The following is a 19,941-nucleotide window of genomic DNA, read 5'->3' as shown; positions in this document are numbered from 1 at the left end:
AAAATGTTTTAGGCCCCACTGTACATTTGGAGAGGCTTTGAGCTGCCAGAACGATAGAAACTCCCCATAAACGACCCCATTTAGAAAACTAGACCCCATAAGGTATTTATTTAGGGGTATAGTAATTATTTTGACCCCACAGTTCTTTGCTAAATTTAATGCATATCAGGTGAAAAAAATAATAATTTCACTTTTTTCATAAAAGTATTTGTTTGAAGACCGATTTCTTTGTAAAGCGACCATGAAAATGAAGAAACACACCCCAAAATCTATCACCCTCTTTCTCCTGTTTTCAAAAATACCCACATTGTGGCCCTAATGCGTTGTTTGGACACACGGCAGGGCCCCAAAGGAAGGGAACACCCGGAGGCTTTCAGGACTTGAAAATATTTTAGGCCCCAATGTACATTTGGAGAAGCTTTGAGCTGCCAGAACGATAGAAACTCCCCATAAACGACCCCATTTCGAAAACTAGACCCCTTAAGGTATTTATCTAGGGGTATAGTTAGCATTTTGACCACACAGGTTTTTCGCTAAATATATTGAAATTAGTCTGTAAGAATTAAAATGTACTTTTTTTCTGAAACAACATAGAAATTTTTATTATTTACAAGGAATAACGAAGAAAATGCACCCCAGCATTTGTAAAGCAATGTCTCCCGATTACGACAATACCCCATATGTGGTAATAAACTGCTGTTTGGACCAACAGCAGGGCTCAGAAGGGAAGGAGCGCCATTTGGATTTATGATTTTGCTGGAATGGTTTTCGGTGCCATGTCGCATTTGCAATGCACTGGAGGGACCAAAACAGTGGAAACCCACCAAAAGTGACCCCATTTTGGAAAAACCTTCAAGGAATTTTACTAGGGGTATAGTGAGCATTTAGACCCCATGGGTCTTTTGCAGAGTTTATTAGAATTAGGGCGCGAAAATTAATATCAACATTTTTTCCACTAAAATGTTGCATTTTCTCATTTTCACAAGGGATAAAGGAGGAAAAAAAAAACATTTTTTTATAAAGCAATTTCTCCCGAGTACGGAAATACCCAACATGTTGTCATACGTTTTTTCATTAGAAATGAATTAACCCTTTCAGGACTGATCCATTTTTTGCTTTCATATTTTAGATTTTCACTCCCCGCTTTCCAAGAGCCATAACTTTTTTATTTTTCCATCAATAGAGTGGTGTGAAGGCTTATTTGTTGCGGGACAATCTGTAGTTTTCATTGGTACCATTTTGGGGTACATGCGATTTTTTTTGATGACTTTTCATTCAATTTTTTTGCAATCCTGAGCAAAAAACAGGAATTCTGACACCATTTTTTAGGTTTTCTTTTTGCGGCTCTCACCGTACGCTATAAATGAAATTTTTACTTTATTCTGCAGGTTGGTACGATTACGGCGATACCATATGTATATAGGTTTGGTCCTTTTTTTTAGCGTTTGCGCAATAAAATGACTTATTTATAAAAAAAAAAATTTCTGTGTCACCATATTCTGAGAGCCATAATTTTTTAATTTTTTAGTCAAAAAAGCTGTGTAAGGGCTTGTTTTTTGCGGGACGGATAGAAGTTTTTATTGGTACTATTTTCGGGTACATGCGACTTTTTGATCACTTTTTATTCTTTATTTAGGGAGCGGTGGTGACCCAAAAAATTGCGATTCTGTCGTCGTTTTTTATTGATTTTTTTTGGGGTGTTCATCGTGCGGGAAAAACAACATTATAGTTTTATAGTTGGGTTCGTTACGAACGCGGTGATACCAGATATCTGTACTTTTTTAACGTGTTCATTTTTTTTCTATAATAAAAGTCTTATTATAGGAAAAAAAGCATTTAGTGTTTAAAGAACTTATAACTTTTATTTTTACACTTTTTTTAAAACATTTTTATTACTTTTTTTTACTTTTTTAACTTGTCCCACTAGGGGACACTTAGTCTTGCAGCTTTGATCGCTGCTAGAGTACATTACACTACACACGTAGTGTAATGTACTCTAACTGTCATTGTGACGTGACTGTCACACTGACAGGAAGCAGAGGAGGAACGGCCGGACGCTGTTCCTCCGAGGCTTCCGTGCATGGCAACCCGGAGGTCATTATCTGACCTCCGATTGCCGTGACAAGCATCGGTAGCCCCCACGATCACTTCGTGGGGGCTGCTGATGTGCTTCAAACCACTTAAATGCGGCGACGGCAATCCGTCGCCGCACTTAAGGGGTTAACTGCCGAAATCAGCGGCGATGGTCCGCTGTCCGGCAAGACTGATGTCTCAGCTGTCGGGGACAACTGTCAGCGCGGGTCTGTCACTCTGTGTTTACACAGAGTGACAGTTTGAAATGCGGACGAAAATGAACGTCATGGTGCGGGAACTAGCAGCCGACCGACCATGACGTTCATTTTCGTCCTTGGTCGTTAAGGGGTTAATGCTGATTTTGTATGTTTCTTAGTTAGCTATGTGTCCTTGACTCCCATGTGAAGCTTGTTGGAAGATGCATGGTGACCTCCAAATTTAAACAGCTCTCTCATGAGGGTTGAGGGGAGTGAGATAGTCTCTTCTAGTCTGAAGGGAAAAATATACTTTTGGTGGGAAGAGAACATGCTATTGTATTCCATTTAGAGGCCAAATAGAACAAGTGTTAAGTGACGTAAGCATATAATAAAGAATTATATGCTTACATTTGAAATCTAGTGTATGTATGTGTATGGTTCAAATATGAAATATGCTCATGATATGCTATTGGCTGAATCAGAGTTATCATATTGTAAATGATTGGCTGAAATCAAGCATATTATTGTAATTGTTTTGATCAATAACGTTTAGAAGAGTATTTTGAGCATACAAGCAGCGTCTGTGTGTCATACTTCTCTCCGATATATCGATAACCTATAAACACTGGAATTATTTGAATCTGAACAACTGTACTGGTGCAGGTGTCAGTTGACACACCTAACTAACTTCAGTCTAATAATTTTTTTTGGCCGCAATTGCATCAACAGTTGGCCAGGAAAAAAAACTATATTCTAAAAAGTGTCCCCCAACCTTGGTTTGCCTTACCTAAAACCTCCAATCTAACCTTCTAACCAGTTTCTGTTTGATCTCAATCGTAACTGCTGCTCTTTCTGTTTGTGTACATCCCTTGCTTCTGTTCCTGGCTGTCTCCTGTCTTGTTACCCACCATACCCATGATCCCTGCTGCATCTGAGAAGACAGTTTCCACCCCCCCCTTCCTCCACAGCATCTTAGCAATTTGCATACTGCCACGCCCCTTTATGTTCACAGGGTCATTCCCTGCTCTAATTACAGACACCTATCTCCCTTCCTGCACCAGTGGCGGATCATCATTAGGGCGGTTTTGGCGGCCCAAGGCTGAAAGGCAAACAGATGCCAGGAGCAGGAGACTAAGATTGGAGCTTCAAAGGTCCTTGCCATGCATTGTAATGGCAGCAGCATGTCCTGTGCTGTCTGTAAAAGATCTCTGTGTTATCTTCTCACTGAACAGTCACATTTTACACACAGAGTTCTGTCATCTCACTGTTCAGTGAGCAAATAAGGCTATGTTCACACAGGGTATTTTGCCGAGTTTTTTGACGCGGAAACCGCGTCGCAAAACTCGGCAAAAACGGCCCGAGAACGCCTCCCATTGATTTCAATGGGAGGCGTCGGCGTCTTTTTCCCGCGAGCAGTAAAACTGCCTCGCGGGAAAAAGAAGCGACATACCCTATCTTCGGGCGCTTTCGCCTCTGACCTCCCATTGACTTCAATGGGAGGCAGGAGAAAGGGTATTTCTCGCTGTTTTATGCCCGCGGCGCTCAATGGCCGCAGGCGAAAAACGGTGCGATAATCGCCGCGAAGTTCCAAACGGAATTTTGAGGCAGATATTCCTCCCCCAAAATACTCCGTGTGAACATAGCCTAACACTGAGATTAGTACACACAGCACGGTAAATCTGTGCAGCTACTGATCTGCCACGCCCCTCCTATGTACAGAGCAGCAAGATGAGCAGATTCAACACCGTTAACCCCTGCCTCTCCATACCTCTGATGTCTGGTGAGTTCAGGGGAGGGTGAGCGCACTACAGCTGCCAATAACTTGTATTTCTGTGTCTGACATTGTTATGGGGCCCTGTGGCTGGCATTGGAGCACTGTGGCTGGCATTGTTATGGGGCACTGTGGTAGGCATTGTATTTGGGCACTGTGATACCCTATTGTCTCAATATTACTCAGGAAATGTACAGTTAAGGGCAAAACCTTTGTTCCCCCTCTTTTATGCTACAATTTATGGTTATGTCTTATGGTCCAGCGGGTCCTATAGTCCGTAAAATATGGTAATCTTTTTGTGAGAGGGGGAACATATGCTTTGGGGCTTGCAACACGCCTGGACGTGCTAGAAATCAGTGATGCAGTTCTCTGCACACTGCCTTCTGAATTTACTATTTTATTGATACAGTAAGGGCTGATTCAGACGGCCGTGGCGTTTTTGCGCACGCAAAACACCCGGCGTTTTGCCTGCGCAAAAGCCACTTACCTGCTCCATGAGGCAGCATCATATAATGCGCGGCTGCTTGATTTTCGCGCAGCCGCCATCATTTTGACACGCCATTCGGATGTTTGTAAACAGAAAAGCATGTGGTGCTTTTCTGTTTACATTCATCCTTTTGACAGCTGTTGCGCGAAACAGGCAGTGCTTCGGTGCGACCTGCGTGGTTTTCACGCACCCATTGACTTCAATGGGTGCGTAATGCGCGAAATACGCGGAGATATTGAACGTGACGCGCTTTTTACGCAACGGACAAACGCTGCGCAAAAAGCACGGACTGTCTGTACTGACCCATAGACTTCTATTGGTCCATGCGTGCGGCATGAAAACCACGCGACCTGCACGGACGCAATTCACGGCCATCTGAATCAGCCCTAAAGGTGTGTACACATCTGTGTTAGGGCTCTGTTGATGGTTTTCCGTCAGACCTTTCCTTCCAGGGAAACCATCAACGGAAAGGCAAACGGAAACCATAGCTTCTGTTTACATTACCATTGATTTCAATGGTAATGTTTCCGTTGCAATGGTTTCAGCTTTTCTCAGTTTCGTAAGGTTTCCGTTCTTTTGGGGAAATCAATAGCGCAGTGGACTCATAGACCTTCTATTGAGATCATACCCTGCTCAGAGGAATGCCGATCAGAAACAAAGTGGCACAGCGCTCACTCGAGCCCGTCTGCCGCTTCCTTTAAGCGATTGTTGGGGATCACAGCGCTTGGACCCCCACCGATCAAAACTTCTGAAATTTCACTATTTCACTACTTGATGGACATGTGTCTTTTTTCAGCCGTAGTAACTATGTAACTATGTACTATGTAACTATGTAACTATGAAATATCAAAAGTTTTTATAAAAGTTTAGTTACACTTTAAAGAGAGGTGTTAAGATTTTTTATTTGATGTCTAATCCCTTCCCGCTCCTGGACGCACTATTAGGTCATGGTAGCTGTATCGTTCGCGCTCCATGACATAATAGTATGTCACGGGAGTAACGGCCATTTCGTTTGTCTTCCCGACACATACAGGAGCTATGACAGCTGCTGTCTCGTACAGCAGTTGCCGCAGCTCCTACAGCGGGGACCGATCGCTGTGTCCCCGCTGATTAACCCCTTAAAAGCCGCATTCAATAGCGATTGCGGCTTTTTATGGGTTAAACCACCATCAACGGCCCGCTACACAATAGCGGCCGGCGATGGTGGCTATGGCAACCGGTCGCATAACAATGGCATTTGGCTATGTCATTGATGGAAGCCTAGTGGGTCCTGACAAAGTCAGGACCCACTATGCTTGCTGTCAGTGAGTAGATGACAGCTCTAATACACTGCACTACGCATGTAGTGCAGTCTATTAGAATAGCGATCAGGGCCACCTGTCCTCAAGTACACTAGTGGCACAAAGTAAAAAAGTCAAAAAAAGTTGTGTCAAAATAAGAAAATAAAAGTTTTAAAAGTAATAAAAGTAAAAATCCCCCTTTTTCCCTTATCAGTCCTTTATTATTAATAAAAATAGATAAATAAACTATACATAATTGGTATCGTCGCGACTGTAACGGCCTGAACTACAAAATTATTTCGTTATTTATCCCGCGCGGTGTACGCCATATAAGAAAATAACAATAAACCATACCAGAATTACAAATTTGAGATCAAAAAGTCGCTTGTACCTAAAAATGGTACTGATCAAAACTACAGTTCGTTACGCAAAAAAAAAGTCCTCACACGGCTTTCTTGATGGAAAAATAAAAAAGTTATGGCGCTTAGAATACAAACACAAAAAGAAAAAGATTTTTTACAATAAGTATTTTATTGTGCAAACGCCATAAGACATAAAAAAGAACCTATAAACATCTGGTATCGCCGTAATCGTATCGCCCCGCAGAATAAAGTGAATATGTCATTTATAGCGCACGGTGAACGCTGTAAAAAAAAAAATACTATAAAAAAAGTATAGTAGAATTGCTGTTTTCTACCACGCCACTTAAAAATAGAATAAAAACTGATCAAAAAGTCGCATGCACCACATGAAAACTACAATGAATTCCTCAAGGTGTCTAGTTTCCAAAATGGGGTCACTTTTGGGGAGTTTCCACTGTTTTGGCACCACAAGACCTCTTCAAACCGGACATGGTGCCTAATAAAAAGGAGGCCTCAAAATCCACTAGATGCGCCTTTGCTTTCTTAGGCCGGTGCTTCAGTCCATTACCGCACTAGGGCCACATGTGGGATATTTTTTAAAACTGCAGAATCTGGGCAATAAATATTGAGTTGCGTTTCTCTGGTAAAACCTTCTGTTTTACAGGAAAAAATGGAATAAAAAGGATTTTCTGACAAAAAAAAAAAGAAATATGTCAATTTCACCTCTACTTTGCTCTAAATTCCCGTGAAACACCTAAAGGGTTAATAAACTTTCTAAATGCTGTTGTGAATACTTTGAGGGGTCTAGTTTCTAAAATGGGGTTCTTGATGGGGGTGTCTAATATATAGGCCCCTCAAAGCAACTTCAGAACTGAACTGGAACCTAAAAATAAATAAATTAGGCAATACTTCGCTTCTTACATTATACTGATAATAAGCAGTGCCCAACCCGAAATGGCCCCAGTTTTGACCGTTTGAATAAACGGAGACCCCAATTAGACCTTAAACTGTGCAAGAGTGCATCAGGGTATACCTACAAATTTAGGATATATGAAGGGAAGTACAGCAGTATTCAGCCCCCAGTATGCCCCCCCTTACTGGGAGTTAATGCAAAAATTGTGTGGGATTTGGTGCACTCACTGCTGGACCAGGGTTACCAACTCTACCTGGAGAATTTTTATACCAGAGTCCCACTCTTCAAGTGCCTCGCTTCCAGAAGTACTGCGGCATGCGACACTGCTAGAAGAAATCTGAGAGGCCTCCCTAAGACTCTGCTTGGGCAAACAAGAAGGGGTGAGATCAGGGCACATTCTATCAGCAACATATTGTGTGTCAAGTACAAGGACGAGAGAGATGCCCTTGTATTGACAACAATACATGGCCACATCAGTACCCATGTACCTGTATGAGGTACCAGTACAGAGACCCCAAAACCAGATTGCATCCTGGACTACAATAGGTACATGGGAGGGGTGGACTTGTCAGATCAAGTCCTGAAGCCCTACAGCGCCATGCGGTGTAGTATAAGAAGCTAGCCATGCACATCATTATCAAGAACTTAATCTTTAGGGACCAAGAAGGGGGCACCCAGTACTTCTGGAAGCGAGGCCACACGCATCGTACCAGGGCAACACTTTCCTAAACTGGCAAGAAGGGAAAAAGTCAAAAGATGTGCAAAGTCTGCTATAAGAAGGGGATAAGGGAGGACACAATATATCAATGTGACACGTGTCCCGAAAAACCAGGGCTCTGTATGAAAGTGTTTTAAAATTTATCATACATCCCTTAGATTTTTAATCTATCCTGACTCACTCCGCAAAGCTTATCCCCCTCGTCTTTCCCTTCTTTTACACAGTACATGTGGGGTCAAAATGCTAACTACACCTCTAGATGAATGTCTTAAGGGGTGTAGTTTTTAAAATGGGGTCACTTCTTGGGGGGTTCAACTGTACTGGTACCTCAGGGGCTTCTGCATACATGACTTAGCACCAGAAAAGCTCCAGCAGGCCAAATGGTGGTCCTTTCCTTCTGAGCCCTCCCATGGGCCCAACCTGCAGTTTATCACCACAAATGGGGTATTGCCGCACTTAGGACAAATTGGGCAACAAAATGGGGTATTTTGTTCCCTCTGAAAATAAGAAATTTTGGTCAAAAATGACATCTTATTGGAAAAAATGAAATTTTTTAAATTTCACAGTCCAATTCAAATACGTGCTGTGAAACAACTGTGCGGTCAAAATGGTAACAACAACCATAAATCAATTCCTTGAGGGGTGTAGTTTCCAAAATAGGGTCACTTCTGGTGGGTTTCCATTGCTTTGATACCTCTGGGGCTCTGCAAATGCGACATAGTTTCCAAAATGGGGTCACTTTTGGGGGATTCCTACTGTTTTGGCACCTCAACACCTCTTCAAACCTGGCATGCTGCCTAAAATATATTCTAATAAAAAAAGGCCCCAAAATGCACTAGGTGCTTCTTTGCTTCTGGGGCTTGTGTTTTAGTCCACGAGCACACTAGAGCCACATGTGGGACATTTCCAAAAACTGCAGAATCTGGACAATACATATTTAGTAGTGTTTCTCTGGTAAAACCTTCTGTGTTACAGAAAAAAAAAATGGAATAAAATTGAAATTCAGCAAGAAAAATGAAATTTGCAAATTTCACCTCCACTTTGCTTTAATTCCTGTGAAATGCCTAAAGGGTTAAAAAAAACCTTTCTAAATGCTGTTTTGAATACTTTTGAGGGGGTCTACTTTTTTAAATGGGGGTGTTTTATGGTGGTTTCTTATACATAGGCCCCTCAAAGCCACTTCAGAACTGAACAGGTACCTTGGAAAAAAAGGTTTTGAAATTTTCTTAAAAATATGAGAAACTATTTTGGGGGGTATAACCATCTGTTTTACAAGCAGATGCATTTCAATTCCGAAAAATGCTATTTTTTCAAAATGTTCTCTAAATTTTGCAATTTTTCACAAATATACACTGAATATATCAAACAAATGTTACCACTAACATAAAGCCCAATGTGTCACGAGAAAACAGTTTCAGAATCGCTTGGATAGGTTTAAGCATTCTGACGTTATTACCACATAAAGTAAAAAATGTTAGATTTCAAAAATGGGCTCTGAGCCGTAAGGCCAAAACAAGGCTGCGTCCTTAAGGGGTTAAAGGCTATGTACACCTTTTAAAAACTACTTTTTGAGATACAGCTGCTTTGTATCCTTTATACAAAGCAGCTTTATCTTGCACTAAAACCTGTATCCATCAGGTCAGCGGGACTGACGGGTTCAGTGACAGCGGGCCCTGTATGTAACACCCACCTTCGCTGTATATATGTAATTCTCATCATCCCTGTATATATGTAATCCTCATCATCCCTGTATACCCTGTACCATCGGGGCAGGCGACGCATTTAGGACAGTGTGCAGGGCAGTGGCGGATTATACAACATGGTCCCCCTCCTTCTCCCTTACACGCAATGCAACCCCCAACCTCCTTTTCCCATGAGAGACGCCTAAAAAATGTTTTTCTTCTTTGAACATTTACTAAAACTTTAAAACAAACAATCCTATTAATAATTTTTTGCAAATATAAAACCGTAGTATATGAACTTAGATGTGATCAATAACAGCTCGATCCTGCGTGTCAGAGACAGGTGATGGAGGTTATATACAGGGATAATGGCGGACTGGTATATGATGGCAGGTGTGATCCAGTGACGCAATCACGCCAGCTTTTGCAGAGACCCTGTCCCTGCGCCTGATAGGCTGCAGGCCTGTAGTAGATGGCAGAGCAGGGAGACACCTCCCTGCTCTGCTATACTATTGAATGTGGATTCACTACCGCTGTAACAGCCATAGTGGCTGCTAGCGGCGCCATGGGCATGGGGGCCCGTCCCAGCGGGCAGCGCTGGCGCACTCATGCCCGGTGTCGCTGCTAGCCGCCGCTATGACTGCTATAATAGTAGCGACGCCGCTGAGAGGAGAAGCACCTGGGCGGAAAGGCAGCTGCAGAGTCTCTGGATTCGGGCACTTCTGAAGGGGAAGGGAGCCAGCGCAGTGCGCCCTTCCAGCTGCTGGAGTGATGCACCCTGTGCAATGGCACAGATCGTACACCCCTAAGGCCGACCCTGACAGTGATGATGGGGGTTATATACAGCGATGATGGGGTTTATATACAGGGATGATGGGGTTTATATACAGGGATGATGGGGTTATATTCAGGGATGATGGGGATTATGTACAGGAATGATGGAGTTATATACAGGGATGATGGCGGGCTAGTATATACAGGGATGATGGTGGGCTGGTATATACAAAATGGTTGGGGTTATATACAGGGATAATGTCGGGCTGGTATGTACAGGGATGATGGGGGTTACATATATACAGGGATGATGGGGGTTATATAAGGGATGATGGAGGTTATATACAGGGATGATGGCGGGCTGGTATATACAGGTATGATGGCAGACTGGTATAATCCCCATTATCCCTGTATATAACCACCATCATCCCTGTATGTAACCCCCATCATCCCTGTATATAACCCCCATCATCCCTGCATTTATGCAATCCCCATCATCCCTTTATATATCCCCCATGATCCCTGTATATATGTAATCCCCATCATCCTTGTATATATATGTAATTCTCATCATCCCTATATATATGTAATCCTCATCACTGTATACACCATCGGGGCGAGCGGCGTGCGGTCATTGAGGAATAAAATGAACATGAAGTAAATGGGGCGGGCATTGAGGCGTAAACAAAAAGTGAATGAGGCGGGCATTGAGGAGACTGTGAACCAATAGTACGTCGGGGAACTTCGAGGGAGATAAGAAGGAGGAGGGGGCATGGATGACCAGAGCATAGTAGCCACCATCGAAAAAAACATTCCAGGGATACTTAGGTTGTGGCTTCTTTGGTGGGTGTGGTTTTTCTGTTGGGTGTGGCTAATGGGGCATGGCTTTCTTTCCAGAATTTCTGCATACAAATAAACAAACAAAAATGTCTGCACTAGTTTGGCTGACAACTGCTATGGCGGCAAGTACTGTATCTCTCTGGTTATCTTGTTGTACACAAGCAGTTGATATCTCACTTTATCACTAGGACTAGGTGATATGTGCTGGCCATTACTGGTAGCTTAAAAACCAGCATAGATAGTGCCACACTCAGTGCCCCTTGTAGATGGTTCCCAAAAATGCCCCCAGTAGATAGTGCCACACACTGCTTCCTGTAAATAATGCCACATGGCCCCCCTGTAGATAGGGCCACACAACCCCCCTGAAGGTAGTACCACAATGCCCACTGTAGATAATGCCACAGTGCCTTCTGTAGATAATGCTAGAGCGGCCTCTGTGGATAGTGCCACGCTACTGCCCTGTAGATGGAGCCACACAGATGCCCTGTAGATGGAGCAAAACAGACCCTCTGTATATAATACCACAGTGCCCTCTATATATAATGCCACACATCCTCTGTAAATAATACCACAGTGCCCTCTGTAGATATTGCCACAGTGACGTCTTTAGATAGTGGCACATTGCCCTGTGTAGATAGTGATTCATACCCCCTGTGGGTAATGCCACAGTGCCCTCTGTAGATAGTGCCACACACACACCCCTGTAGATAATACCACAGTGCCCACTGTAGATAATGCCACAGGGCCCTCTTTAAACAGTGTCACAGTGCCCTTTGTAAACAGTGCCAAAGTGCCCTCTGTAAACTGCGCCATAGTGCCCTCTGTAGATAGTGCCACACCCCCCTTGTTGATAATGCCACAATCTAAGATGAAAAAACTTCAATTCATGGTGTGGTACATGCTGGAGAAACTTCACAATAGAATACCAATGCTACTGCCATGAGACTTAGATGCATGTTTTTTTTTATTTTTTTTATTTTACTAAATATTTTATTACTTTCCCCTTGTTTTTTTTATCATTAAACCCCCTCCCCTATAAACAAAACCTGTTACAAAATACAATATAAATGACAAAATGTAATACATGTTACACAAACATATTCTAATACAATATACTCCATCTATCAACCATGTACACATAAAGAATATACTTTTAAACATACACCTAATCAGAAAAAAAATATTTGCCCATACCACTCTATCCAATTGTGATCATGGAATTTAACATCGCCCCTTTGTTCCTCTGTCATACACTTAATCCATGGCTCCCATAATTCTTCAAATGTCATATTTTTATTTTTACTATTATAATAGCCAAAATCCATATTTACATTCCTGACTATTAACATGCAAATCGACTGCGCTATTGATTACGTTGGAAAACCGGAAACCTGCCGGAATGGTGATGAACGGAAACCATTCGCGATGTTTCCGTCACCATTGATATCAATGGTGACTGAAACGGGAGCTGTGGTTTCACTTTCACTTTCCGTTGCGGGGTTCACCCGATGGAAACCTCCGACGGAACCCCGGAACAGAAAGCGAACTGTGATGTGAACAGGCCCTAAGTCGTCTTTTTTCAAGGCTAAATATTTTTAATTCTTTTAATCATATTAATTCTTTCCTCCTAACTTAGATTCTCCATGCCCCTTATTAGCTTCGTTGCTCTTCTTTGTATTTTTTCCAACTCCAGGGCATCCTTTTTGTGAACTGTAGCCCAGAACTGAACTTCATATTCTAGATGAGGCCTCACTAATGCTTTGTAAAGTGGTAATATTATATCCCTGTCCCGCGAGTCTATGCCTCTTTTAATACACGACAATATCTTGCTGGCCTTTGAAGCAGCTCATTGACATTGCATGCTGTTATTTAGTTTATGATCTACAAGTACACCCAGATCCTTCTCAACAAGTGACTCCCCCAGTGTAGCTCCCCCTAGGACATATGATGCATGCAGGTTGTTGGTACCCAGATGCATAACTTTACTTTATTTATCTACAAAAACTTAATTTGCCAAGTGGACACCCAAACAGTTTGTTTAAATGCGCTTGCAATTCACGAACATCTTCCATAGACTGAACATTACTACATAGCTTGGTGTCATATGCAAAAATAGAAATAGTGCTATTAATCCCATCCTCTATATCATTAATAAATAAGTTGAATAATAGTGGTCCCAGCATGGAACCCTGGGGTACACCATTTATAACCGATGACCATTCAGAGTAGGCATCATTGACCACAACTCTCTGGATACGGTCCTTGAGCCGATTCTCAATCCAATTACAAACTATACTTTCTAAACCTATAGTCTACTTTAACTAATTTACTCATTAGACGTCTATGAGGGACAGCGTCAAATGCCTTTGCAAAGTCCAGAGACACTATCTCCACAGCGGCCCCTCTGTCTAGGCTTCTGCTCACCTCTTCATAAAAACAAATCAGGTTAATTTGACAACTTCTGTCCTTAGTAAAACCGTGCTGGCTGTCACTTATAATACAATTTTTTGTCACATAATCTTGTATATAGTCCCTCAATAGCCCCTCAAACATTTTCCCCACGATGGATGTTAAGCTTACTGTTCTATAATTACCCGGGGAAGACCTAGAGCCCTTTTTTAAAATAGGCACCATATTTGCACTGCTCCAGTCCCTTGGCACTATACCAGTCACTAGAAAATCTCTAAATATTATGAAGAGGGGGAAAGAAATAACTGAACTAAGCCCTTTAAGAACTCTAGGGTGTAACCCATCTGGTCCCGGGGCCCTGTGTACATTTATTTTATTTAATTTAGTTTGGACCCTATCTACATTCATCCAATTCAGTATATCAACTGATATATTAACAGCACTGGAACCGGCTACATCATCTGCTCTTTCTTCTGTTGTATATACAGAGCTAAAGAACCCCTTTAGTAACTGTGCCTTCTCTTGATCCCCTGTTACCAACTCCCCATTACCACTATCTGGGGGTCCTACATGTTCTGACATTGGCTTTTTTGCATTTATATACTTGAAGATTTTTGTTGGGATTTGTTTTACTATCCTTGGCCATCTGCCTTTCATTTTGTATTTTTGCTGATTTTATTACCTTTTTACAGATTTTATTATGCTCTTTATAATTTAAAAAGGCTACAGCTGTACCCTCAGATTTGTATTTTTCAAATGCCCTTTTTTTGTCATGTATTGCCCTTTTTACAGAAGGTGTAAGCCATGTGGGGTTCAATTTTAGTCGTTTTATACTTGTTACCTATAGGAATAAATTTTGCACTATAATTACCCAAAGTAGATTTGAAAATCTCCCATTTATCATTTGTCCCATTATTTGACATTAGTTCTACCCAGTCTATATCCTGAATTGCAGCCCTCATTTTGGGGAAATTGGCCTTCTTAAAACTAAGTGTTTTTGCCCTTCCAGCCTGTGTTTGTTTTTTACAGTATAGGTAAAATGTAACTATTGTGATCACTGTTACCGAGGTTTTCACGAACATTGACATTCCCAACAAGCTCTGCATTATTAGAAATGACCAGATCCAACAGAGCTTCACCTCTAGTCGGGTCTTCCACAAACTGGCTCATAAAATTTTCCTGCAACAGGTTGAGGAAATATCTCCCCTTTGCAATTGAAGCCGAACCTTGACACCAATTAATATCCCGCTAATTAAAATATCCCATTATAACTACAGTACAGTACAGTACAGTTGGGTGTATGAGGGTCTATGGATCCATTTCTCGTATGCATCAGGACCTTTCCCGCCACAAACCGTAAACTAATATAAATACCATGGTGTGAAAGAATCCTTAGAAGCTTCCACTGGAGGGAAAAAAATTGTGACCAAAATAGTGCAGCATGCTGCACTATATTGCCTGGTAAAATGCCGGGGAACAGAAAGTGTCAGGAGGGTCTCATGGGGTGCAGGGGACAGTGAAGAGGATTTTGAACCTTTATTTGTGGTTGGGGGTACAGATGCTGGCAGAGGCTCTGTTGGACGAGTGGGAGAGTGGCATAGAAGGAGGCAGCGGTTAAGTGGGGGACCAGGGGGGAGAGTGAAGGTGAAACCAGGGCCGTATTTAGAGTTGATGCTGCCCTAGGCACTTTTAGTGCGTAGCTCGCTGACATTGCGGCTCCGGCGCTGGACCCAGGAAAGGTAAGTGTAATAATTGCTTTGCTATTTTATGTGTTACAAATTTTTTTTTTTGTGTTTTGTTACAGTTTCGGTGGTTGGACTACTTCACACACACACACACACACACACACACACACACACACATATATATATTCATATATATATATATACACACACACACACACACACACACACGCGCCACATACATATACACTCACACATACATATACACACAAACATACACATGTATATACACACAAACAACACATAAATACACACATGCCCACATACAGTGAAGGAAATAATTATTTGATCCCTTGCTGATTTTGTAAGTTTGCCCATTGTCAAAGACATGAACAGTCTAGAATTTTTAGGCTAGGTTAATTTTACCAGTGAGAGATAGATTATATTTTAAAAAAAACAGAAAATCACTGTAAAGGATCTGCCAGGCACAGCTTCTGTATCAACGCCCATAGGTAATCAGTCTGCACCTGCTTCTATGTCTGTGAGACTGACTCCATCTTCCACCACTCAGGATGGCAGGCTTAGGAGTGGGAGAGCCTATCACAGCCTGGCCAGACGGAGCTTGCTCCCGCCCTCTGTCTTTGTATACCTGCCTTTCCTGTTCCTCCTTGCTTGTGATTCTTTTCTGTTGGTTTCCTGGCCCTGCTGCAGCTTCTTGAACTACTTGTCCCTGCTTCGTATTGACGCTGGCTTACTGACTACTCTCCTGCTCTGCATTTGGTACCTCGTACACTCCTGGTTTGACTCGGCTTGTTCACTACTCTCCTGCTCTGCGTTTGGCACCTCGTACTCTCCTGGTTTGACTCGGCTCGTTTACTACTCTTGTTGCTCACGGTGTTGCCGTGGGCAACTGCCCCGTTTCCCTTTTGTTCTGTGTTCCCTTGTCTGGTTGTCTGTCGTGCACTTATTGAGTGTAGGGACCATTGCCCAGTTGTACCCCGTCGCCTAGGGCGGGTCGTTGCAAGTAGGCAGGGACTGAGTGGCGGGTAGATTAGGGCTCACTTGTCTGTTTCCCTATCTCTGTCATTACAATCACATTGTCAAAATTATATATATATTTATTTGCATTGTGCACAGGACCTTTGATCACATGATAGCCACGTGATTTTCTCTCTAAAGGTCCTTAACACTGTTACCAGCAGACGGTGGGCGGAAGCTCCTGAATACAGCTATGTATGTGGCGATTTCTTTATATCACAGTTCAGTGCCCACATACACAACTGTATGCAGGAGTGTAAAGGAGAGCGGCCCTGAGCAGTGGAGCAGCCGGCCCACTGGGAAAATTCCTGGTAAAGTACATGGCCAATCCGCCCCTAACTATACAGTTTTCTTAGTTCATGTGCTTCCGAACGTGTCTTCATGCGAACGCACTCGGCAGCATAACTAATCAGAGTACAGAAGCTCTGTTCTATTTCTACTTAGTTTTGCTCTGCAGACAACAGCTGTTTAGCAATGCTGAGTAGATAAGGTGCAGAGTACACATCGCTGGATCCTTTTACTATGGTAAGTAGAGTGTTTATTACACCAATGATACCACTAATGAATATATAATACATAATCTATCTCTCGGTCCAGGAAATACAGTCAACATGTTTACTAGATTGGTCGTTGATCTAGGGTTTTATTCTGATTGAAATATTGGAGTCGGGAAGGAATTTTTCCCTCGGATGAGGAAAATTGGCTTTTGCCTCATGCGGGTTTTGCCTTCATCTGGATCAACATTGTAAAATAATAGACTGAACTGAATGGATATACAGTGAAGGAAATAAGTATTTGATCCCTTGCAGATTTTGTAAGTTTGCCCACTATCAAAGACATGAACAGTCTAGAATTTTTAGGCTAGGTTAATTTTACCAGTGAGAGATAGATTATATTTAAAAAAAAACAGAAAATCACATAGTCAAAATTATATATATTTATTTGCATTGTGCACAGAGAAATAAGTATTTGATCCCTTTGGCAAACAAGACTTAATACTTGGTGGCAAAACCCTTGTTGGCAAGCACAGCAGTCAGACCTTGATTGTAGTTGATGATGAGGTTTACACACATGTTAGATGGAATTTTGGCCCACTCCTCTTTGCAGATCATCTGTAAATCATTAAGATTTCGATGCTGTCGCTTGGCAACTCGGATCTTCAGCTCCCTCCATAAGTTTTCGATGGGATTAAGGTCTGGAGACTGGCTAGGCCACTCCATGACCTTAATGTGCTTCTTTTTGAGCCACTCCTTTGTTGCCTTGGCTGTATGTTTCGGGTCATTGTCGTGCTGGAAGACCCAGCCACGAGCCATTTTTAATGTCCTGGTGGAGGGAAGGAGGTTGTCACTCAGGATTTGACGGTACATGGCTCCATCCATTCTCCCATTGATGCGGTGAAGTAGTCTTGTGCCCTTAGCAGAGAAACACCCCCAAAACATAATGTTTCCACCTCCATGCTTGACAGTGGGGACGGTGTTCTTTGGGTCATAGGCAGCATTTCTCTTCCTCCAAACACGGCGAGTTGAGTTAATGCCAAAGAGCTCAATTTTAGTCTCATCTGACCACAGCACCTTCTCCCAATCACTCTCAGAATCATCCAGATGTTCATTTGCAAACTTCAGACGGGCCTGTACATGTGCCTTCTTGAGCAGGGGGACCTTGCGGGCACTGGGGACCTTGCGGGCACTGCAGGATTTTAATCCATTACGGCGTAATGTGTTACCAATGGTTTTCTTGGTGACTGTGGTCCCAGCTGCCTTGAGATCATTAACAAGTTCCCCCCGTGTAGTTTTCGGCTGAGCTCTCACCTTCCTCAGGATCAAGGATACCCCACGAGGTGAGATTTTGCATGGAGCCCCAGATGGATGTCGATTGACAGTCATTTTGTATGTCTTCCATTTTCTTACTATTGCACCAAAAGTTGTCTCCTTCTCACCCAGCATCTTGCTTATGGTTTTGTAGCCCATTCCAGCCGTGTGCAGGTCTATGATCTTGTCCCTGACATCCTTAGAAAGCTCTTTGGTCTTGCCCATGTTGTAGAGGTTATAGTCAGACTGATTAATTGAGTCTGTGGACAGGAGTCTTTTATACAGGTGACCATTTAAGACAGTTGTCTTTAATGCAGGCACCAAGTTGATTTGGAGCGTGTAACTGGTCTGGAGGAGGCTGAACTCTTAATGGTTGGTAGGGGATCAAATACTTATTTCTCTGTGCACAATGCAAATAAATATATATAATTTTGACTATGTGATTTTTTTTTGATTTTTTTTATATAATCTATCTCTCACTGGTAAAATTAACCTAGCCTAAAAATTCTAGACTGTTCATGACTTTGACAGTGGGCAAACTTACAAAATCAGCAAGGGATCAAATACTTATTTTCTTCACTGTATGTATTTTTTCTTACTTACAAACTCTGAAACTATGATACAGTACATATATAATATTTAAAAATGAATTCATACCATCTTGTTTTTCTAATAGGTGTTTCATACTTTCTATGGAGGTTGAATTAGAGGACACCATGCGCACACGTTCATTACTGTTCATTCTTTTGTATTTATTCTCATATCCTTTGACAAACTGAAAACAAATATTTACTTTTTAAATAACGGATGACCTGTCATATGTAAAGACATCGTAATTACCAAAACCTTTAAAATGGCATAAAAAAGTACTTTATTTTACATTGGCAATGCATGACTCAATTGCATTAAATGATAAAAAGATTTGGAATTATAAAGGAATAGATAGGACTCTAATTACTAGATTTGGTTTAGGCCTTACTCAGACGAACAAATTTGCAGCCACATTTTAGCATCAATATTACAGCCACAAGTTTGTGGGTCTTATAGCCCGAATGCACAGCATCATATTAGAATAATGATAAAATACACCAAAGAACCTACCTGAAAAATTTGTCCAAAAAGGAAGCTTGCTCTTGAGAGCCGAGGACTGCTCTTAGAATCATTCTGCGTATTATCTTCAGGTTGAAGAGCATTCTATAGGGAACAGTAGCAAATTTTAAAAAACATAGGAAGCAATAACATTATAAGACGTTACTTTTTTTTTAAATTAATGCTTTTAATCTATTTAAACTGTAAGGGGTGCAGAGGTTGCAGTTGCACCTGGGCCCTAGTGTCTGAGGTGGCCCAATGATATAAATCGCTCTAACAGCCTGTGTTAGCAGAAAATCATCCCGTCAGGGGCGTAGCTAAAGGCCCATATACCCCAATACATAAGTTCTACTTGGCCCCCCAAATTCTCTTTATGGTCTCCTAAGTGATCTAACAATGCAGCACTAGCAGCCAGAGGTGTTGCTAAGGTCTTAAAATGTCAGGAGCATTTCATTTTAGAGATGTCTCACCATGGAACTTTTTACACTGCCTATCTAATTCTCATATTTGCAAGTTTCTACAAGACATCCCTCAGTATTACATACATTTTGCAAGAAAAGAAACACATAGTTAAAGGAAAAATACGTATACCCCCCCCCCCACCAAAAAAAAAAGTATGGGTTTGCATGCATGTGTGTGTGTGTGTGTGTGTGTGTGTGTGTGTATGTGTGTACATATATTACATACAAGAATTGCCAGCGGCAAATAAAACCCTTCTTTCCCAACTGTAGATATAGAGAAAATAACAAATAACTTTATTGTGCTTATCCAGCAATTGACGAACCACACAAATGTTTGTTTAAAAGTTGATATATATC

The 19,941-nt window shown here is 41.9% G+C and overlaps 1 protein-coding gene across 1 annotated transcript in view; it reads right to left on the bottom strand.

Moving 5' to 3' along the window:
• CARD11 (caspase recruitment domain family member 11) overlaps positions 1–19,941 on the bottom strand; it is a 687,245-nt gene that overhangs the window by 76,396 nt on the left and 590,908 nt on the right. The window contains exons 19-20 of the mRNA XM_075830023.1: positions 19,136–19,228; positions 18,692–18,809 (exon numbers count right to left, since the gene is read on the bottom strand). Coding sequence (XP_075686138.1) covers positions 18,692–18,809; positions 19,136–19,228 — 211 coding nt within the window. The remainder of the gene's footprint in view (positions 1–18,691; positions 18,810–19,135; positions 19,229–19,941) is intronic.

The sequence above is a fragment of the Rhinoderma darwinii genome, chromosome 6 (assembly GCF_050947455.1).
Source record: "Rhinoderma darwinii isolate aRhiDar2 chromosome 6, aRhiDar2.hap1, whole genome shotgun sequence".
NCBI classification, from domain to species: Eukaryota; Metazoa; Chordata; class Amphibia; order Anura; family Rhinodermatidae; genus Rhinoderma; species Rhinoderma darwinii.
The sequence above is the reverse complement of the archived record's forward strand: the minus strand, read 5'-3'. Positions and strand labels throughout refer to the sequence as shown.